At 42.7% G+C, this 23,695-nt stretch overlaps 1 protein-coding gene across 1 annotated transcript in view; it reads right to left on the bottom strand.

The window, feature by feature from the left end:
• Positions 1 to 18,886, bottom strand: part of LOC117208830 (fringe glycosyltransferase-like) — a gene marked incomplete at its 5' end in the record, with an annotated part of 29,838 nt that extends 10,952 nt beyond the window's left edge. Inside the window, one exon of the mRNA XM_033450232.1 lies at positions 18,801 to 18,886. Within this exon, the coding sequence (XP_033306123.1) occupies positions 18,801 to 18,886 (86 nt within the window). The remainder of the gene's footprint in view (positions 1 to 18,800) is intronic.
• Between the last annotated feature and the right edge of the window lie 4,809 nt (positions 18,887 to 23,695).

Below are 23,695 nucleotides of genomic sequence, written 5' to 3'. Positions count from 1 at the left end.
GGTTTGTGATTTATTTCAGAAATCTCGAGCCATCGAGCGAAATAAATTCCGGGACGATCGCGAAATAAATTAACCGTCCGTGAATACCATTTCACCTGGACCTGGACGCCGGGCCTGTGACGTGAATTACGGAACGTTCTATGGCCTCGGCGCGTGCTTTTCATCCTTTTCCACACGGATCGTGTCGCGGCTTTCCCTGTGGACCGCGCCCACCTCGTTCTAGGATTATCCGCTGTTTATGGCCGGTTCGCGTCGGGTGGCCAATGCGAAACAGGGTAGAAAAGAAGAGCGGAAGAGGGACGAGCCTGTCGAGGGCAGCTAGGCAAACCGAGCGCGACGCCGATAAATTCTTCGCCTCCGCGTGTCGTATTCGCACACGCGTGTGCCTGGAAGACCAGGAAACGCGACCAATGCGAGCGGCTGTGTTATTATTTATGGCTATTAGAGACGCGGATAACGTGGATTATGGCTACGTTCTGGCGATAACGTCATCCTGCGGGTCGGGTAGAAGTTCATTGGAATTGAAGATCGATAGCGCATAGCGGATAAAAAGAATCGTTGACAGACGAGACTGGCTTTTGCAGGTAAACGAAACTCGAAGTGAACAGAGTTTGGAGTAAATAAAAAGTGGTCGTGGAATTCTTTTTTTTAATTCCGGTATCGCTTTTACGTCGGAAGTCTTAGGGCAGTTATTAGGAAAAGTATAGAATGTTTGAGATACCAGTTTGTTCAAGGTGGATAAAAAATTGCAGCAAAGGATATGGACGAATAAAATCGCATAATGTCACGGAGAAACTGATAAACTTTTATGCTTATGCTTCAAACTGCCGGTAACAGCGAAAGACAGAAAGTATTTGAAACTTTGATCCAGTTGGTAAAATCGTATAGTGTAATTTTGTAGCAGATTTTGTTAGGGTGCGGGTAATTTGAAAATTAAATTAAATTAAATTAAAATTAGAAAAGATGGTAAAATTATTTTCTCTTGTGATCAAGTCGGACACAGAAGTCACAACATAGGAACAATCGTCTGGCGTACATGGCGTTTTCTGAGCTGGAGCGCACGAGCCTTGAATACGCAAATTAGCTAATCGCGGAGAGTAGTTTTAGGAAGTAAACGCAATGGTCGAAGAATTTTCCAATCGCGATATTGCGATTGCCTTTACGTCGGGTCTTAGCGTACTTACGCTTTTATGTATCGTTACTAACAAGCTTTAGCAGTTTAGTTTTAACTTTCTTTCAAAGCTGTAAGTGTATACCCTTGTTTGAGCTGCAGTGAATAAATCGTCAATGCGCAAATTAGCAAATCGAAGATGTGAGAGAGGAAAAGGGTAAAGTAGAAGATAAAAGAATTAAAACGTTCGGGAAATTCGCGAGACGTTGAAATTTGCGAGAAATTCAAACATCTAGAAACACACGAAGGAACGCGTTAGAGAAGCGAATGTAATAACAAAATACGTATAAAAAATGCAAGGATATCTGCATCGAAAGTGTCCATTTATTTGAAAGCAACGCCTTGAAAAGACCACATGCATAATTTCCAAATTAAATCCATTTCGATGTAATGATAAAATGGTCCTGAGGAGCGCAACGATATTTGCATTGAAATTACCCATATCGTTCGTTGAAAACCAACATGCTGAAGACCGCATACTAACAGTATCAAAATCAGATATCCATTCCAATCCTGTATATCGTCATTCATCGACTTAAATCCATTCTACCGAAACGAAACCAAAATCAACGACGAAAACCGTGATTCGAGATCGTCGACCTTCGAACACGTAATCTGAATATCCTGCCGAAGATCCAGATAAAAAGAAAAAAAAAAGGACGAGGAGGAAAGGTTTTGATCCGCGACTTTTCAACCGGGCGAGAAATATTAGAATCAGATAATGGGAAAGTAACGAGGGACCGTTTAATTGTCGATTGCAGGGGCGCTGGAAGAGGACGACGGCTCCTTAATTTACCGGCATTCCAGGCATGTAGATTAGCCGGCGCGAGCATGTGCACCTGCTGGTCGGCCTGTCGTCGTCCTCGTCCCGCTCTGCGACGCGCCGGAAACTGGTTAGCCGCATTAAACCGAGTCGCCGCGCATTTATTAACTGACCACGCTCGTCTCCGATATCTCCTAGTCCCTAACGAATTTCCATCGATTACGCGATAATTCAGCCTATTAATTGGACGAATACTCTCTCTCTCTCTCTCTCTCTTTCTCTTTCGTTTTCCTCTCTTCGATCTTGGTGGAGAACGCGTGGCGAATCTGTTCTGGTGCCACGCGAGCCTAACACGCCGCGACACGCCTCGACAAGCTTGAAATTATTTTCCATGGCGTGTTCGAAGCGCCTCTACTTCTATCTCAAAGTTGTTGATTCAAACTGCTTTTTTTTCTACGTGTATTATACACGAGTTGGTTGATTTACGAGTCGAGAATTTCGATTGACGAATTCGGGGTGCAGGAAGGGTGTCGCTAGCATCTTGAAAGTGACGCGCAAGAATTTTGGAAGAAATACTTGCGTCGAATCGATGTGACGAGCCTCGGTTCAAAGATAATTAGATTCCTTTCAACCATAGACACCTAACGCAGACCCAAATGATCAGGCCTTATTCGTAGGTTCGTTTCGCGACTCGATGGTTAAACGAGGATTCGTTCTCTCGAAGATTCCAACACCGGCGGCTCTTTAGAATTTCTAGACACTTACAAAAACAGTGGCGGATAAAAGGAAATTTAAAATTGATAGGAGTCTTAGTAACTTCTGCTCGAAAAAATTCTTTATCGCGTTAGCAAGAACCGTTTGTTCCGTGGTATTGCACATTACATTTATTCGTTGCATTTATTAAATATAAATTCATTTCGTTCAACTATGGTCTTTGTACACCTGCTCCTTATTTTATAAACTTTCTTTTATCCGCCGCTATATGTATATGAACGTCTCAAAAGTCGAACTTGATCAGTACCAGTTTTTACACAGTTATCAATTTCACATTATCCGGATACATGATTAATATTCAACATCTCGAAAGGGAAACCAGATCGTGCATAAAATTTATCTTAAGGAGACGGCATAAATAACCGCAAATTCTATATACAGGGTGTACACACTTTTAATTTCCAGCGTCTTCCTCGATAACGATAAGTGCGAGGGAAAAATGAGGGAGAAAGAGGATGAACGAGTACAAGTGCAAAGATGCACGCGCACTTTGCAGTTGCGTTATCTTTTTAAACAAAGACCATCTCCTTTTTTTTGTATAAAATACAAATCAAAGTTTAAAGACAAATCGTTACAACAAATTGTTACTTTCTTACAGAGAACGATTACCTGGATCGACCGATGTGTTAAAAAACATATGATGTCGTTAAAAGAAACATCATAACATAATGGTCGTATCTCCTCTACGCGTTCACCTACGCTGAAAGCTAATCGTGTCAAATTACGTTGCCCCCGAGATCATTCAACTTGTTCCTGAAACACTTTTCAGTACCATCGAAGTCCAACGAGATATTTCGGATAATAAAGTTAGACGGCACACCCTGTATAGTAAATAGCGAATTAAAAAAAGAAATGGCATTCGCACTTGTCGTGTTTCTACGCGTTCCAATTTTACGGAGTTAATTAATCAGCATGTTCTCTGATATACAGGGTGGTTGGTAACTGGTGGTACAAGCGGAAAGGGGGTGATTGTACGCGAAAAAAGAAGTCGAAAATCTAGAATAAAAATTTTTTTTTTCAATTTTACCATCGAGACAACGATCTACAGTGAGATCCGTTATAACGAGACGCGATAAAGTGCACGCGTACCGAGCGAAAATTCAAAGTCGTTTTTCTCGAAAACAAAGCCTCGAACGAAAAATTGTTATTCTATATTCTCGACTTCTTTTTTCGCGTAGAACCAGTTACCAACCACCCTGTATACATTTATTTTTACACATACACCGACAATTTTTACTTGTCAATAACTAAAAAACAAAGCCAAAAACGCAATTTTGATATTCTTGATTTTTATGTTATTTCGGCTCTAAGAATCAACCCCTCGGATTTCCTCGCACCTGTAGCCGAACACCCTGTATATACCGTACGTTTCTCCGGAGTCTCACCGTCTCTCGCGTCCGTCTCAACGCACGTCCAGAATTGAACCCTTTGGATCGGCTTGAAGTTCCGATTCCTTGAATATCTCTATGGCTGGCGGCAGCAGGCATTCCACTCGTCAAAGTAAAAGGAAAGCACGAAAATTTGGGTGGACGTTGATCGAGCAGCTAGGGCGAGAAGACGCGCGACCCGCGGCGGACATAAATCGTGCCAATTAGAGCGGCGACCGGTAGTCGCGGACACGACGGGGCCGCTTGTATATCGCGCGGCACCTCCTCTTCTCGGGGGCTGCGCAAACGTGAGAGAACACCGACGGACAAATGTCTCAAAGGCTCGCCGCCTCCTCTTGGCCACCTATCGTAGATTTGTCCCATCGGTTCTCCGGGGAAACGAGGATAAATCGGTACGGCGGCGGTGGCGGCCGAAGATAAGGCACGGCCGGTAGAATAAATTTTTATCTAGGTAATTGTTCGAATAAATACGTTATTGTAAAACTTTGCTGTTGCTGAATAAATTTTCTCGCGAATATCCCGTTAACTTGTCATTCGGAATTCAAACTTTGCCATCTGTTGTTTATAATATAATTGCAAATTTATTATTACAAATTGCAGCAAATATAACAAAATCACGCCACGGCCATTCGTTCTCTATCTACTTGCATGAATAATAACGTAGTATCGTGGACGAGGGGCCTAGGGGGGTGTCATGCGAATTGTAAACGAGCGGTTGCTGAGCGTGTGCATGAAGGGGCTTAAACAAAAGATATCAGACAAAAGACAAAGGGTTGCTAAGAGACATAAACGAATTAACGGCGGTATGAGTCGAGAAACCAGAGAGTGCGGATTGCGTCGTCGAGATAGTGTTGTTAGCGTTGTTGAAAGAGAGTTGAATCTGTGTTGACGAGAGTTGTTAATTAATTATAATACGTTGTTACGATTAGTTCATGTTAAATAACCGTTGTTTTCTGTTTAATCCATTTATCATTAATAAACTAATTATTATTATATTTTCGATACTGCAATAACTACAGTGGCTGCGAAAGGTATTCGTACACCATTGTATTTATTCAAGCATTTACATGCTAATTAATTGCGTTACATACGAACGAACTTTGAGTGCGTTAAATCTCATGCAATTTGCCAATATTTTCGTAGGACAAGAAAAATTCGACACTATGAAAATGAGATGCAAAACCTGATAAAGAAACGCTTTATCTTCTATACGTGTTACAAAATGAAGTTACCGGCAAGCGTCCGTTCCGGCTAATCTCAACAGCCACTGGGTGAATTTTCGCCAGGCTTTTATCATTTTAAAGAGCGTTTCTCGAGTAAGCTTTAGGTATGCGAAACATCGATCCATGAGAAAAAGAAACAGAGGTCGGAAATATGAATCAGACGCAGTTTACGGATATTTGCAACGCAACAGCGACCTTCTCCGCTGTTTTATTTAGAATCGCCGCCACCGATATAGCGTTTCGCGAATTCGCTGTGCAACGATCGATGTCGGTTCACGGTCTACAGGACGTTTGCCGAGCCAGTAGAAACTCACGAAATCGTCGATTATATTATCGAAAAAGATTACATAAAGTCACGATCAAAGGCAGGCTGTATCAGCTAATTGGAAAATAAAACCACGTGCGGATACTTTTCGTAGCTTCTTACATTTGACACGCGTTTGTTCTTGCTGTGTGGTACTTTGTCAAATAATTATTGCGATTCGTTTAATTATATTCGCCGGAGTATCTTTATTCGCTCCACGAATACAAAAATAGATAGCAATATCGGCGAAGACGAATAAATTTGACGATCAAATGAAATTATTCGTCATTCACGAATACGATTCACCGAGACTCGTTAGGCTAGGTCGTGAACAATCCGCATTTGCAATGCAACGAGGACTGCCCGGCCCTCGGCAAGAAAAGCAGGAAGACGCGCAGGTGCGCTTGAATAGATAAAACAACGCGGCTACGAAGTTCCCTCTTTCGAGATCCTCGATTACTTCTTTCGATAGCCTAACTCGTTTCATTATACGGTTATCCTATCCTTTCCAATTTTATCCCGTTGTCCAAACTATTAGATTAAATCTTCTCCACGAATCGCCATGCGATAGACTCGAGTTTTCGTTTTCTCGAACGTTAACCCTTCAAATTATGAGCGCATTTTCGTAAATCGTTCCCTCTAAACGATGAAACTAAGAACAATATCGTCGTCGATACGTGTCCTCAGTCGTCGCTCGTTCACGACAGCCTTTGTTTCACGAAATTCTCGTTGCGTCGACCAGCATATTCGAAACGTTCAAGCAACCGCGCGTTAATAATTTCACCAAACAAACAAAAATATTAACAAACTTAGACGGCGACTACTAAAACGAGAAACGTAACGTAGCATGCGTTCCATTGCGACGCGATTCCCACCCAATTAAGATTGCAATTCCCATAAACAGTTAGAAAGACCGTGTTCCGGCTGTTCGAGCCCTTCCAAGATCCCCAAAGCGAAAATCGATCCGCGACGCCGCTCTCCCCGTTTGTTATCGTTCCCCCTACGTCTGACAAAAAGCTTCCCCTATTCCGCCATATTCTGTCACAAGCGTCTCTCTTGAAACGCCGAAAAATCGAACCGCGTAAACAATTTCTTCCCTGTTTGCTCGTAGTGGCGACAAATTTCTCACGCTCGCCTGCCATCCTGAAGAAACGGGCAACGGACGCGCGTCCCATGGAAAATTTCCGCTATGCCCGGTCCAATTAGTCGCGATCTCTTCGACCGCGTACGCAAAAGTAGCGCGTCTAATTAACGTTTTCCAGGAGTCGATGGTCAGGAGAAAGTCTAAATCGAGGGGACGGCAGAGAGGAGAGGCTCTAACAAGGAAAAAGACGGACGAACGAACGTTAGCGCGAAGAGAGAAAGAGAGAAGCGCTCATTAGCGAATACCATCGCCGGATTCGAGAATCCACCGTGCCTCTGCCCATCTCTCGGCTCTTTTTAATTGGCCAGATTAGTCCCGAAATCGCGTACCCTTTCCTCGGACCTTCCCTCTCCCTTTATTTTTCTCCGAGTATCTTCGTCCTCGTTTCTCTCGTAGTTGACCAATGGTTTCACGTCTTTTTCAGGCGCGTTGCGCGACCGGTCGTCTCGTCGGTCCGTCGTTCGGTGTCCTTTCGGCAGCGCGCCGACACGGAATATCGGCCTCGTTAAAATACCTGGGGCCCGCGACGAAATCGAAATTTTGGGGTTACACGGCAAGCAACCGAAGAGGGGAGCGGAATCGAAGCTTTCCGTCTTCGTCCGGTGCTAAATAACCAAGGACAGATTTCGCTGATACCACCACCGTTTCAGACGATTCCTTTTTCTCTGCCTTCTATTTTTTCTTTTTTTCTTCCTTTCTTCCTTAGTTTCCGTTTATCTCACGGCCCGTTTTTCGCCCTGTTCTCCGAGGCATTCCGGGCGAGCTTCTCGCGAGGGAAAAGGAACGCTTCCGATGACGAGTTCTCGAAACAGGCTTCCTCGAATTTGCTCATCGGTCTTGGACGAGCAGGAAACTAGCTCCGAGCTATAGTTTCGTGGAAAGGTGTGTAATTTACACAGTTGATAGATACGGGTGAATGGTAATTTTAATTCGCCAGTTTGGCAAGATCTGTATCCAAGTCTTATTTTTAAGGTTTTATTTAGGTTTGCCTTTTAAATTGCCAATCTGACTTGGATGGGCAAACTGACCTCGAATTTTGCTTTCACGGAAAGATGGATAATTAGCGGACTTACGACGAGATGGTAATCTCAATTTCCTAGTTTGTGAAGATCTTTTTCCGTGTAAATCAAAGCGTTATTTCGGTTAATTAACGAGCGTGGTCTACAGAGGACGTTCCTCGAATTTGTCGATTGGTTTTGAATGGAGAAACTGACTTGGAATTTTGGTTCCGAGGGAAGGTGGGTAATTAACAGATTAACAAAATGAATGGTAATTTTGATTCTCCGATTTGAAAAGACACGTATCCGCGTAAAACAAGGTTTTATTTAGGTTAATTAGGAAACGCGGTCTAAAGAGGCGTTCTTTCAATTTGACGATCGATTTTGAACAGGGAAACTGACTTCGAATTTTAGTTTCGAGGAAAGGTGGATAATTAACCAATTAACAAAGTGACTGGTTTTATTTTTATTTTCATTCTCCAGTTTGGGAAGATCTGTATCCGTGTAAAACAACGTTTTATTTAGCCTAATTAGGTAACACGTTCTAAAGAGACGTTGTTCGAATTTTACTTGAGAAATAATAAGAAACGAAAAAAAAACGTGAAATTGTTAGATTTGCAGGATTAGCTGATTTTCGCGAAGGGTAATTTCAGTTTTTCAGTTTCGAAAGTTTCGATTCTGATGTACTTGGATTTTTATTTAGATCAATTAGGCAACTAGCGAACTTGAGAAAGAAGGGAAAGTTTCTAAAATAAGAGCATTTTAATGGACCTCGGTGAGAGTGAAATTAACCTGCTACGGTCTTCGAACCTTTTACGTCCCAATCTGGACAGCGAGATCGGAGTAAACCAAAAGAGTTTTAACGACTTTGACGTCAAGTCGGAGCCGGAAATCGTACTACCAACGATTATTTCTTGTTTCAAAAAATGAGAAAAATTTACGAACGTCTCTAGTACCTAGATCGTCGATTTTTATGCAAATTTATTGCGAACGAGACGTAAGCAGAGACTTGCTTCATCCACCAAATATTACAACGAACACTTTGCTCTATAAATTTGATACATTTTGATGTACGTTTTCGTCGCATCTTTCGATTTTTACGCGAATTCAGGGAAACCTTTGCCTGATTAGCTATAAAATAAGAAAAACTTTTGGCAAAAATAATTCACGATAAGTCTCTGTATTACCATTTGACCGCCGCCTATTGACATTCTCGCATAAGCAGATCGGCGATTAACATTCTCGAATAAGTAAATCGGGGACTAAATTCATCAAATGTTCGAAAAGAAACATGGCTGGAAAGCGAAAAGAGAAAGGAGAAACGCGAAATGGAAAAGAGGCGCCACGGAGGGGACGGTTGAGCCTCGAGATCGATTATCGATCCCGCGATCGAGCCACCGTACCGGATGAAACTATCGGCCACGTCGCGCACGTATCGCCACTTCATTCGTTCGGGCCGCTTCGAATCGTTTCCGATCGCCGATCGAACAACCGCCTTAGGCCTGATCGCTTCTCGATCCCGGAGAAAGAGACGCGATGGATCGTTATCGATCGTTCCATGGACGCCCCAACGTCGCTTACGATCGATTCGATTGAGACGTATATTCCGCGATGCGTCCAGTATAAACGTCTCTACCGTCTCTCTCGACCATTTCAACGTCCATTTGATTCGAAGAAATTTTTTCATTTTGGTTTCACTTCTTTGCGCCGATAACAAGAACAGTTTGATTATGCGAGTGATATTATCATTACACGGGTAACGTTCTACAGAGTGTCTACACAGTGTTCGTGGTACAAACAGCAGCAGGTGATAATAAGTCGAAAACATGGAACAAATTTTGTTCATTCGGGGCTTTGTTTTCGAAAAAATCGACTTTGAATCTTCTCCGAGTACGCATGCATTTGACTATGTAGCGGTTAAACGAATCACGATCACTATGATAGAAATTTTCTTCGCTTTTGAAACAACACGATCGAAATTCAAAATCTTGAGTTTTTTAATTGGAAGATTTATGTAATACAAGGCTACTATATATATATATATATATATATATATATGTAGTATCGGAATACTTAAAGGCTGTGTATGTCGCTGCTGAGTACGGTCCACTTTTCTTCTCATTTTTTGTATCGTGGAAGAAAAATCGGACTCTGGACGGTCGTCGGGATTCGAACCCGGGTTCCGAACGTTCGCAACCTAAGGTGCTAACCACTGCGCTGCCATCGTTCGACACTAGTTAGTGTCGAGTGATGATATTTTGCTGTCGAGTGCCGCCACAGGCCTTTTTTCCACGATACTACATATATTTTTTTTATTAATAACATAAGGGTGTTTCTGAAATCGTGATACAACCGTAAGATGTGAGATACTTTTACCGTGAGAAATTACCTTTTCTCCGATTGTATCATAATTTCGAAACACCCTATATTACACGCGAGCTCCTATCATATTCTTTTATTACTTGAAAATACGTCGAGCATGTTACGGCGAAAACAGGTGAATTTTCCACGATGGAATATCTCCTAAAAACAGAAGTCTCCGAGGATGAGATTAAATCTGGATTCCCTTCGACGACTTTGTTATTCCCATGCGTGTCACGATGGAAAGCTCCCAAGCTTTTCCACAAGCCGAATCGCTCCTCCCCTGGTACGTATCTTTCTCGTCGCGACAATAAACGGAAAAGTAAAAAATACGACGGCAAAAACTATGTGTCGTCTATGTGGTATGGTGAAGCGTAAGGGAGCGACGACTCGATCGATGGACCATTTCCACGCTTCCCTTTCTGGTAGCTGCGAAGATCAACGACCCGGAAGATTAGAAAATCAGGTTAAGACATCATCGTCGTTCCAACTTGCGATAAAAAACGGCGAGGAAAAAACGTATAGTATAAGCGAGAGAAAGCAGAGAAGAAATTATTCAAACATAGTTGGACACCATGCAAATCGATTCCAACCATATAACACGTTAATAAAACAGCTGACGGCTTTATCGTCGCCGTAAAAAGCGGCATCGTTGGTATTTCCTGGCCATCAACGAGCCCGTTACTGTCGTCGAGCGTTTTAATCATCCATTCGCTTCGTTCCTTCTAACCGACCGACATTTTCATAGAAAAACAAATACGAGGCGAACGAGATAAACGGATCCTCTCGAGTCCCACGTATCGAAGATGCGGGCGGAGAGGCGAAGATGGTGGACAGGGAAGGAAGCGAAGGAAGCGTCCAAAGGATCTCTTTGATTCCATTATTGCTCGCCTAATTGGATTCCACCGCGTGATCGCGGCCTGCAACGTCTATAAACCCGCGGCCGACCAAACCAATTTGGGCATTCCTACGGATACGTGGCCGGTGGATCCGTCGCCGATCTATAGATCACTCGACCCGGCTACCTGATGGCTCGCCAGCCTGAATTTTCGGCCGATCTCTGATCGTGCAAAAGCCGTCTCGGTATTCCGGCTCCTTCGCTGCTAGACAGAAACTCAATTTTCGAGGGTGGCATCGGTTCAGGGCTTTCATTTCATTCGGAGAAACATTATGGATCTATCGATATTTGTCGCGACCCGGTATATCGTTGTTTTAGGCGTCTGTGTTTTTTAAGAATCGATTTAGACCGAAAGTCGAGTTATTAGGTTGTTCGAGAAGTTTCTTTCGTTTCATGAGAAAATAATAGACGCACAACGTGTTTCGTTTTATATTACTTCGTCGAATTACGTACGATCCATTTTGTTCTGTTGACATAAACAGCGTGACATTTCACACACTTGGTTTCGCGTTTGTACGAAGGTGCACTGTTGTAAAAAACACGTTTGCCAAAGAAAGACACTTTCCGGACAACCCATATTTAGCAACTTATCGCGCGTGGGCAGTAAAATTTTGTCCAACGGTTCGGTAAAACGATTCAGTCGAGTAAATTCGTTCCGTTCAATTTTTCTAGTCGAGTAGGCTTTCCCAAACCATTCGCTGTCAACTGGCTGAACCTGTAGTTCAACTCCACTAATTCCTACGCAGTGATAGTTTGCAAGACACTTTCCATACAGTAAATCGTTTAACAGTAAGTGGCTACCGTTACTTGTCTCAATTAATTGGACGTGCTCCAAAAAGCCTAGAGAGTCGGTAGTTTGTCTTCGATTTAAAAATTATTATGGTCGATCGGCAACTCCGGAATTAGAATCGTTCGCAAAATTATATTTCCCAGTTTCTTTTAGTATTCCGTACGTTTTAATGGTTCTTTTACTTCGTTACATATTCCATATTTTGTACGTTTGTAAAGAGACAACAACGTTTCGAAATCGAGGATTTTGTTTCGGAAAAGAAAACACTGGAAATGTTTGCAAATTTGTTTTCTGCAGTAGCCTTCTTCCCTTCCTTGCATCGATATAAAAAATATAAAAAGTAACATCGTCGCTGGAACAAGATCGGTAGAGCGCAAAAGGGTCGATTCCATCTACGAAGATTTTATCGTTTTCCCTCTTTGAATAAAAACAAATCGAATTAGAATTTATCAGACCTGTTAATCAACTACGACAGGGAGGAAACTCTATCGAAGAACTTGTTTAATTAACCCTAGACAAAATGTAACTGGATGTTTCCAAAAGCACAGGTTCCTGTTTTATTAATCTCTCTTCCCCTCAAACTCACTTTCACCGAAAAAGACCAGTTCGAGCACCAGAAACGCGAGTGCCGAGCATGATTAATCGCGTCCCTCGACAAATAAACCTGTTCAACCTGCAGAGATGCAAAAGAAACCCGAAAGACGTGTTTTAATCGGTATCACGAGGAAACTGTCGAAATCACTACAAGTACGCCAGCGTTGATTACACGCCATGATTCGGAGGAATGCCACGTAAATGTTGCAAGAAAGTGAAAATTAAAAAGCACACAAAGTCTTTGTTCTTTTATGGTATCGTAAGCGTTGTAAATTGAAATCGATTATCAACCAATCCAGTTCCTACTATCGACTTTAACGCGTTGACCGCCACGACACCCGTATTCGGGTGTCAGCAAAGTTTCTGGTCAGGCCGCCTAACCCATATTCGGGTGTCGCTTATTTGACTACTTGCGAAGGATCGTCGTAGGTATTTGAAAAGATATTCCATAATAATAAATTGTTAATTAATAATTAATTGTAATAATAGTTGAATTGTTATAAAATAAAAATACGAAAATGGTTTATCAAAAAAATCATTTAGAATGTAAAACTTTAAAGCATTCTATACATAGCTGAGGTTGGTCGGGACAATTTGCACAATAAGTTGTCGTTTTCTTCAAATTCTTTCGTGCCTTTGTTCGGTCCATTCGACGTCTTTTATTCGCGTAACATAGTTTGCACGCGCGTCTAATGCTTCTTCCGGAATCGTTTTTCCGAACGACGATATTATGCCGACTCCGTCGAAGACAAGGATTTTTTGTATTTTCAGACAACCCTGATAATTTTGCAACTAATAATCGTCTAAATATTCTAATATTTCTATTTTTCCTTGTTGCAATTTTGTAAACCGTCAAAGCGTTTACAACAGAAATTCGCAGAAAGAATCGAATGCCAAGTTTTCCGTACCATTTGATTCCTTTTCTAATTGCGGTGGCATAAGAAACCATTTGGTCGAAATAATCTATACCACGCTTTCCTTCGTTATATTCGACAACAGCTAGTGGTTTTAACGTTGCGAACAAACGAAACGAAAGATCATTCTTGAGACCACCGCTTGAGCGATTCGCATTACCAAAATATCGATGGGAGCACCTAGCAGAGAACGCTTGATACTGCTGTACGCGTGGCTTGACGGAGATTTCTCTGAATATACGCGTGGCAGTCAACGTGTTAATCGTCGTTCGCGACTATTCCTTTACTCGTTAACGTGAAATTTTGATGTCAATCGTAACAACGATATTTATTATATCTCGTTAGAATCTTGTTATAACCCGATGGTAAATCTAAGTCGTTTGCCAACCAATTTAATTCGTATTCGTTCAAATTAACAGTCGCTCGCGAGTATTTCTCTGCTCCACCGACGTGAAATGTTTAATACCAATCGCAACAGTGATACGCAAAGTGCGAACGCTCGTACATTTATGGAAAGTTGAAAAATGCATCGAATACACATAATATGGGAATTTACGGTGGTTACAAAAGATGTTCGCAAGATCGTTGCCTGTATCGTATCGTTTACGTGCTAATTAATTAGATTCAAGTATTAGGTTTAATAATATCAGATGATATTATTAAAGTTAAAGTAGATAGATCTATATCATTATGTCTTTATCTAAATAAAAATCAACGTTAATTCTGGCGAAAATACCTTCTTCTTGCTGGCTTCTTTCGTTTTATGAGGAAATAATAGACGCACGATGTTTCTTGTTTTATATTGTTTTGTCAAATTACATACGATCCATTTTGTTCTGTTGGAATAAACACCGCGACATTTCACAGACTTGGTTTCACGTTTGTACGAAGGTGCACCGTTGTAAAAAACACGTTTGCGAAAGAAAGACACTTTCCGGACAACCAAACATATGAAACATTTTGATACTACGAGAATGAAAAGTTGCAATGTCACCAAGATTTCTTAATTAAGTTGCATCTTGACGAAAATAAGCCGACATTCGCAAGAAGCGGTAGCAGAACGAATACGAAACACAGAATCGAGTTGCCGCGGGTGCGTGCGTGCACGTGGGTGGCAATCAGCTTGTGCAGGCCCATTGTGAACGCACGTTCGTCGTTAATTAAGACCCATCTCCGCGAGATCCAGCTGAACCAGTGGACGACTCGGACGGACGGCCAATAAAAGCGAAAAATCACCGAGATTCCTTCTTTATCGCGACATCTTCGCAGAATCGATCGATCTTCTTTCGATCGACAGAATTCAAACCGAACCACTCGTAAATTTCGTTCTTCCGTTCTTCTTCCTGTATCTTCTTTTCTTTCTTTTCATATTAATAATAATTTCGCGACTTTGCGAGGGTTCAGAAAAATCAAATCGAATCGAATGAAATTTTGACACTCGTGACCAAACTCGACTTTGATTTGCGTAGGAAATTTGTCCAAGATTGCACAGAATGCGCATAATGCGTAAAATGTCCAAATTATAGCGCTTTATACGACGTTTGGCAGATAAAACAATTTTCTACCGACGTTCTACATTTTTAATTACATTCTGAAATAATATGAGTTTGCTTAAAAATCCACAATCTACTTACGGCAACGCTGGTAGCTCCGATCCTCTGCGATGCTCGTGATGGAGATTTCAGAGAGCAAGTTTGAAACGTAATTTTAATAATTAGCTCTCGGGACCAATTATCGTCACGACTGATTATCGAGATTATATTCTTTCGTTATTCGTGCAGTTATTTTAACGCTCTCGATCGTTTTGTCGGCGCATTAACGATAATGTCGGCGCAGCGAGTTTTTTCGCGGTTAATGTTAAGAGCCGGAACGCGCAAGGACTTGGCCGTTACTTTGCATGAAATGATAATACCTCGATAATGATAATATACTGTTAAAATGGATAACCATCGTGAAACAATTATATCGAGATCTTTCTGATTTCCGAGAAACACAGAAGACGGGGACGCGTCTTATGAAACGAACAGTAACGTTAACAGAAAATGAAACTGCGAGACTAATTGCCTGCCATCTGGAGAACGACATCCGATGCAATTAACGATGCAATTCGATGCACGATACTTGAAAGAAAATTAATTAGAATGGTTGGTTTTTAAGTAACGTGGCGGTAGAATAGAAGAGAATACTTTTCGCGGTGACATTGTTGAAGGGAAGAAACGCGCGAAGGAAGTAGCCGCGATGGTGGTTGTTCGAAGAACCCGTAAAGGTGATTTGTTCGGCTATTAACGAAACGAGGATGGCACGGACGTTAATGGAAAATTATCGACAGTTAGGAGGCTCGATGCACCGTTACGACTGCCGAACGTCGTAAATAACAGTCGGTTATACGCTTGAAAATACCTTAGAGCCGTGTTAGTTTCTTGCTGCGTACCGAGTCAGCTTTAACCGGGTACAATGCGTCGAGCGATTTCCAACATTTTTCAACCAATTGAACCTCTTTAAAACGCATATGCCCTCCCTTTATCGTTTCCTAGCGAACCAGCGGGAGAAGATTTCCGAAACTTGTAACTCTGTTCAGAGAGGAGCGTGTTCGTGCCTTCTTCGACAAAGAGGAAATAAAATTAGCGCGGCGAAAGCTCTACGAAATATCATATCCCTTTCTCGAAAGAAAAGAAAAGACGAATAGAGCAACGAATAGAGCTCTAAAAGGTATTTCGCCCCTTCCTTCGCAGAAGCGAACAATCTCATTCCCTGGTTGATAGGAAGGAAAAAAGGAAATTAGGACGACGAGAGTTCCGCTGGTGCCGAGAGATGAAATTCTCTATCCATCCATACCGACGAGTAAGAGAAAAGAAGAGGAACATCGAGTGCGCTGGTAATCCCGATCCTGGTAAACGCGAAACACGAAATCTCCCATTTCCATGAAAAACGGAGATGCGATGTAGTGACAGAAGGAGATTCGACTATCGACGATTCGGACCTTCTCGTTGGACGCGTGGAACGAAACATATCAACGTTGTGAAAAAGAGGTGGAAAAGAACGGAGAATTGGTACATCGAAGGGTCTTGGATCGGTGACTGAGACAACCGGCGAAGAAATAAGAAAGAAAGGAGAAAACGAGAGAGAAAGGGGGAGAAGAAAAGAGAGGCAGAGAACAGTGGCAACGTCCCTGAATGAGAAAGCGGTTCGATGCACTTGCACCGTTCTCTCTCCTCCTCCTCCTCCTCCGCTTCTCTACTCCGCCTTCTGTGCGGACGTGTTGCAACACGAAGGGAACCAGTGTACAGGAGGCAGGATAATGCCAGGACCGTGTATGCTACGTGGACAAGAAGAGGGAAACGCGGCCAGGGAAGATCGCAGCGATTCGAAAGCCCTCCCAGGTGCCGGGCTTTTTGCCAGTTTCATTCGTCTGCCGCTTCGATTTTCTTCCTCCTACCTGCACGTCCGTCTATCCGAATGTCTCTTCTTCCTCCGTTCTTCTGTGGGAGGAGGATATTGGAACCGGGGGAATATCATCTATAGAAACGCTGGAAAAAACGCCACACGAGGTCTGCAGAGATTGCGTTTCTTTGGCGTTCCGGTTTGTCGATTGACGTGTGCTTGATTGTTTGGCCGTTAATGGACACTGGGTAGGTTTTTTAACCCCTTAATGTATAATTTTTCTCACACTGATCGTTCAAAGATGTACGACTTTTGTTTTAGCAAAATCGCTTCTTCATATCGATACAAATATATTCCTCGATGTTTGCCACAAATATGTTTCTTTGTAGTTCTGACGCTATATCTTTTTGTATTCTTAACGCAATACGGGTAAAACGCAATTAACGGGTTGAAAGCTACACGAGCGAGTGAAGAATTCAACGAATCGATCGAGAATCTAAAGAAACTGGCAAGTAAGCAAATTCGAAGTATAAACGAACGATCGAAAGTGTAAGCACGAGATAAAGAAGTAGGCTGGGGTTACACGCGAACGAATGGAACATACGCGAAGAACGAACGTTTTGAGAATGTAATCGAGTAAACAGAGAAGCGACGAATGTCACATCGCTGCAAACAAAGCCGCCATAGTCCGCGGTTGTCCCAGACTACCTTAATCGTGCCATCGCGACACGTGTCCGATCAATAAATCGCCAACTCCTCCTGCACCACGCGCCAAGTTCCCTCAACTGCAAATCGACGAAAGAAATTTTTCCACCATCGAAACTTCCTCTTTTCCATCTAAACCATCTCGAAGGAACGTATCTTTCGTCATCGTACGATGAAACGTGCTCGTCGATCGAAACGAGCGTAAAGTACTCCGACGTGCAGGTGAAAGAAATCTGACACAGAGGAAAATGAGGGGCGAAGCGCATCGATTATCCGTGATTTCTGAAACGATTCGATCCGTCAAACTACAGAGTCTCGAAACCGCTACGAGTCATTCCACTTAAGCGGGCAACGACGAGCAATCCGAATGGTTGATCGCGACGTCGCGCGGCTATCCGCGTTATTATCAATAAGTTCGTCTCGAGAAGCAATTCGAGCTCAACTCTGACGACGTTTATGTCACGGACCCTCGTCAATCATTATTTACCGGCGGCTAACACTGCCCCGTTGTTTGCCTTCGATTCCTCTCTACTTCGCGAATCAGACTCGAGACAACGAGCTGCTGTCTCGTCTGCGATTGGCGAAAGAAATAAATATCTCGTTGGAAAGAATCGATGGAATAAAATACTCTGATACGCAGATACATCGCCATAAATATTTAGACACGTCGCGACGTTAACCTAAACCGAACAATAATAGAAATTCTAATGGAAATTGCTGTATTTCCACTGCTTCTGTTTTTTCGTTATTTCGTCGTTAATCTGTAAATTCATTGGTATCTCGCGCGTGTCTTGTAACATGGAATACCAAGTAAAGTAAAATTCGTTGGATCAAAAGGAGTAGGTGCGCTAATATTTATGACCGACAGCGTACATAGTGTGTCATCGCGATGGCGATAGATAGCGGATTTTGAATTTTTCCTGCCGTCTCGTCGATAATTCTCACAGCGTGTACTCCTCTGCGCACTTCTTTCAACGCTTTCGCAATTGCCGTCACGTAACTTTGACCAGCGGTAATTACGATGTAGCAATTACAAAGAGTACAAGTCGCGAGATCATTGCGAAATTAAACAGCAGTTTGCGGAACGGCGAGAAAAAGTGGAGGTGCGTTATGAATGCTTCGGCAACGTAAACTCAAAGGGAAACGCGACAGAATCGAAGGTCGTGCAAGTTTTAAGAATTCGAAAAATCGAGAGAACTGTGTAACACTCTCTCGTATAAAAATAGGAATCCTGAGTCTCTCGAATTTCTTTTTTCTCTGTTCGATAACGCGACGTGAATCGACAAGTAAAACACGTTCGAGGAATTGGCAAGTGACATCGATCGTAACAAACGGAAGATTGGAGAATATTTTTGATGAAGTATATTTCTAGGTAAAACTATAGAAACTTACCCAGCAACGGGAGTCATTTTCATCGCGAGCGCCCTGCTGATGCAAAATCCGGCGCCGCCCGTAGCGAACCAGAATTTCACCTTTTGCTGGAACAGAAAACCCACACCATCCACGTTAGTTGATTACGGAAAAGATACTAATGTTTAAAAATTCAAGATCGTGATCGATCGTCCGCGAGACAGCCGATCGATCGTTGCCACCGATCGATAATCGTGGATGACTTATCGGATTGGGGCCACGATCGATTACACCTCGACGTATCGATACGCGTTCCTGCTTTGGGACAAATTATGGTCAAGCTATACGCTAACGGTTACGAGCCGAGATCTTTGATTGGAATTGATCGACGTACGATCAAGAAATAAATTTCGTTTCTTTTTCTCGCGTGGATAGAAGGTTGAGGCGAGGTGACAGGTACGATCGAAGCATCCGATTATCTTTTACGTTTCTTCTATAGGAATTATCGATAAGATAAATTTTTAAACGATGAATTTCGACGTTCCTCGGTGAGTCAGGATTTTGAAACATTTCTACTGTTCATATTTCAGAATTCTTGATCGTACATATAATTTTTATTTATTTAGGGGAAATTCGAAGAAGCAAAAACGCACGAAATGTATAAGATAAAAATAAATAAATTACTAATTAATAAGTTACTCGTTCTGGTGCTTAGCAGGCAAGGCAAATTTCAATGTCGCTTCTTTTTGATCCACAGCCTAAAAAAAAATAGCAAGTCGTCTCCTTCGGTGAATATTCGTTTTCGTAATGGGAAAAATCTTCCGCTCGAGACGATAGAAGGGCGCAGCTTCGCAAAGGTGAAAGAAAAAAAAAAAAGAAGAATCGGTTCGATCGAAGTTTGCGAAATTGTCAAGGGAAGAGCGGGACGAAAAGGAAGAGGCAAGGGAAGCGGAGAAAGGTGTTTTCGATCGGGCACCTCCCAACGACCTGGAAAATCGTCGCAAGAAAACCTCGCGTATACTCTGGCCACGTGACGAATAGACTCGAACTATTCTGCGCACCAAAGGCGCTTCAATTTCTATCTCTATCGCGATAAATCGCACATTTCGAAACGAAGAAACTGTGCGTGTAAAATTAAAAGAACGCGCATTTCGTATATATTTAATGGATATTTAATTTTTGAGAAACTAAGCAGAGTCGATCAACTTGCCTTCCATGTACGAGCTATATTCTTAGAGTCGATAAATTAGAACGTAAAGGAACGCGATGCAAAGTTCTCAAATATTTGCTTCGAAACTCACGATTATTCGTGTCAGCCGCTTGCGACAAATAAATTGATGAATACAAATCGCTTGTTTGTTTCAAAAGTTAGACGTTATCCGCGTAATTAGATGGTAAAATTGAAAACTTCACGAACAGCGGAGTGGATCGATCTGGCTGCTGCACTCGATGCTATAAGCTCGATAGTAGGAAACGACGTCTAAAACAAATTTGAATCAAGTTCGAAACATCTAATACTAAGCAGGTACATTTACCAATGTAAATCGCTCCTTTCTTTTTAGTCTTTTTTCCTTTCTTTTTTCGCGCGACTAGATAACAAAGTCGGAATAACGATAGAACCGAAATTGATGAATTTAGTTTCTAAAACACGTACGTTTCCATCGTTGGAAATAACACCCGCAATGAATTTTAATTAAATCTCGAAAAAAATCTACGATATACACATGTATCTAAAGTTTTACTCGAAAAGCAGAAAGAAATTTATTTCTTCGAATTCCTATCGACATATAGCAAAGTGAAAAATAGACAGGACGTTTTTTTTCGGATTGCTTAAGAACGTACTCGCGAGAAATCGCGAGGAAATCGAGCGTGTCGAGGCGATCTCCTGGCGATCATAGCCGCGGGCCATTAAAGCCAGACTCCTAGGAGTCCTGGACTCTCTATCCATGCCAGCGATACTATCTCGCCGCCGGTCTAGAACTCGTGCTCCTTTCCTCATAGGCTAGGCGTGGTACATGACGAACAACCGTGAACCGAGGCATGCTGCACGTGCGTACCTACCAATGAAACCGGTCTCCCGGTGCTGAAAAAACCCGACAATACTCCCGTACACCGTTTAGTGCGCGGGTCGCCCGGCTAGAGCCATGAATATTCGCCGGCAGAAACAATCCGATGAAAATTGTTCGCTAAAAGCTACAACGGTCGTTCCTCGAGCGACGAACTAGAACAGAGGACTCGTAATAACTCGAATAGACTTTGAATAGAATTTGAATCTAATAATTCCGAGTACTTCGATTCTTCTCAAGGCGCTTCTTCTCGAAGCAAATCGCGAACAAAATTGCGAAAATTGCGTAGGTTTTCCAAAAGATTCCAAAGATTTTTCTGCCGATTATTTGGAATTAAGACGGCGTGACGTTGTAGGTTATCGCTAAAAGTCGAATCGTAGATTTTTAAGGAGGAAGAAGCGCGCGGGAAATGGCTGTATTTCTGTCTGCGATCTCGCACGAAGAATCGACGAAATTCCACGTCAACGTGGAACAGCGACGTCGTATCGACTCGTACAAGGTTTTTGTAAAAGTTGAAGCTTCTCGAAAATCCCGCAAGTCAGATATAAAGATGGCCTAAATAAAAAAGTAAAGAGAAAATCGGCAATTTCCAGCGATATCCAATTAAATCCGAAAAGACCGTGTTCCAGCGGGTTAGCAAACCTCGAGAGACTGCAAAAGCTCGGTTTAATATGGCGGACGGTTATAATCTGCGGCATAATTTTCGCAAATGCCCCAAGGAACGTCGATCGAACGTAAGCCCGTGGTGGATGTTAATTGCTCGTTGGTCGGATATCGGCGGCGCGAATAAAGCATCGGATCGGTTCGGTGGTCAGGTGAATCGGCCGTGCCAACAGCCATCGTATGACAAGGTGGAGGAAACGGATGGGACTTCACGGACCCATTAGATATACACCGGCGATTGGACAGACCCGATAACGTGCTTCCCTCCGCGATCTGCCCTTTCTTTCTTTCCTTCGGGATCCCATTTGAATAACAGGAGGAGAAAGAAGTCACGAGAACCCGTGAAGACTCGCGTGGAATCCCGGGGTCAAGTCGCCACCGAACGCGCAGCACCGAAGCTAACACGGACCATTCTTCTCCTTGTTTTCTCTTATTTAACGTGCTTGTACCGGAGGTTAGCTTTGGGTTAAGTCTCAGTTAGGTTGCAGCGTACAAGTTGTCGAATTTTCTTCAACCATCGAACGTTCGCCGTATCTTCCAGCTTTCGGCTGCGGTCGGTCCGCGCTGGTTTCGCCATCGAACCAATACTCGCGTGCTTTTCCGCTATTTCGACGTTTCCATACTTTAGCAACGAGGAACTGATACAACGATACAATATTTATACACACGGTGGTTCATAAGTCGTCTTCCCATTTAAAAGTCGCGTCGCTTTTTCCTTATTACACGTCGCAATGTAAATTTGCGCTTCGAATTTATGGATTACCCTCGGCTCGCCGTGACAATTACAGATCTCGTCGATTTACATTTTACGGCGTACGGTCTCGAGAGTGAAAGGGCTGAAACGGAGGATAGTTGGCGGGAATAAATATTAATGCAAAGGTTAATAAATATGAAAATGCAAGGAACGTTTCTTCGATTGGAAAGTGGAACACGATCGTTAATTTCCGAAGAACCGATTCATTCGGTCGATTCCCATTATCTCGTTCGAGGTTAATCACTGACCGCGTTCGTGTCTGTCATTCGGGCCAGTTTTTGCTCGCGAGCTGATCGAACTACGCGACACGACGCAAGGTGATTGGAAGTTGGCTAATTAAAGCCAGCTTTTACGCCGACCGCGTATAAACTGTTATGCGTTACTCGAAGATGGATGATGTTATTAGCATACAGGATGGAGCTATCGCCTTGACGGTTTCAGTAATGGTTTTCTTCATACAGTGTCGTGTTGCTTCACTCGTCGCATAAATTTCGAGATCCGTCGATTCCGCCCGGAGTTAATGAAGGAAACGACCGCCACTCAGCGATACTCGCTGATACAATTCAACGATAATTTTATCCTTTACGATAATTAGCTCTCGCTAAAATTCCGTTTGTTCGAGGCAGAAAGTTCCGGTAAATACCGGATTCAACGAACTTTCGCTCGTTGGATCCACCACATACGCATTTAAACGTGAATTCCAAAAAAGTATATGAATTATATTACTCGTTCAACAAGTTCATAGAATAAATGAAATTTTACTTCGCGGGAATTAACGTACTCTGAGTTGTCCAGAAGCCTGAATCAACCTCATACGCTGATCAACCTTATAAACCAAAATCTATAGAAGATTGACAATTAGAAACACGACCTTTTTTAATTTCCCTTGCGATAAATAAATTTGCGACTTGGTCGATGTAGCTTCTCAGACTCGTATGAACGCCAATTACAGAAAGTACTTGCCTCCTGACAAGTTCGTACAAATGGAATTCCACCATGTTCATTCTTTTACGCTATACAGTGTCGCAAACGTCGACTAAAGAAATCCAAATATTTCAAAAACATCCCACCTCGAGTAACGCGTAACGGCCAAATAAAATAAAAATTTCCATCGGACGAGAGCGGCAAAGCCAAACTGCAAAGATCGCGTAACGTGTTCCAAACGATGCACACCCCTGTCGTTTTGAACGGTCGTCAACGAGACACGAAACCTCTTTATCAAAAACTGTTTCGGCGAGAGAAGGAAGAAAATGGGAAAGAAGAAGAAAGAGGGAAGACAGCACCTGGCTGTCGATCGGTTTTAATTATTCGCGAGCCACCCGGCTGTGCAATCCCTGGGATCTCGAGAAATCGCAGAACGGGCGGTCCGGCTCCACCTGACGTTAGCTGCAGATCGCCGGCCAAGATTGCGCCTGGCCCGCTCCCCTGACTAATTACATTCCGAAGGTTTGCTT

Source organism: Bombus bifarius, unplaced genomic scaffold, assembly GCF_011952205.1.
Source record: "Bombus bifarius isolate JDL3187 unplaced genomic scaffold, Bbif_JDL3187 scf7180000008162, whole genome shotgun sequence".
NCBI classification, from domain to species: domain Eukaryota; kingdom Metazoa; phylum Arthropoda; class Insecta; order Hymenoptera; family Apidae; genus Bombus; species Bombus bifarius.
The sequence above is the reverse complement of the archived record's forward strand: the minus strand, read 5'-3'. Positions and strand labels throughout refer to the sequence as shown.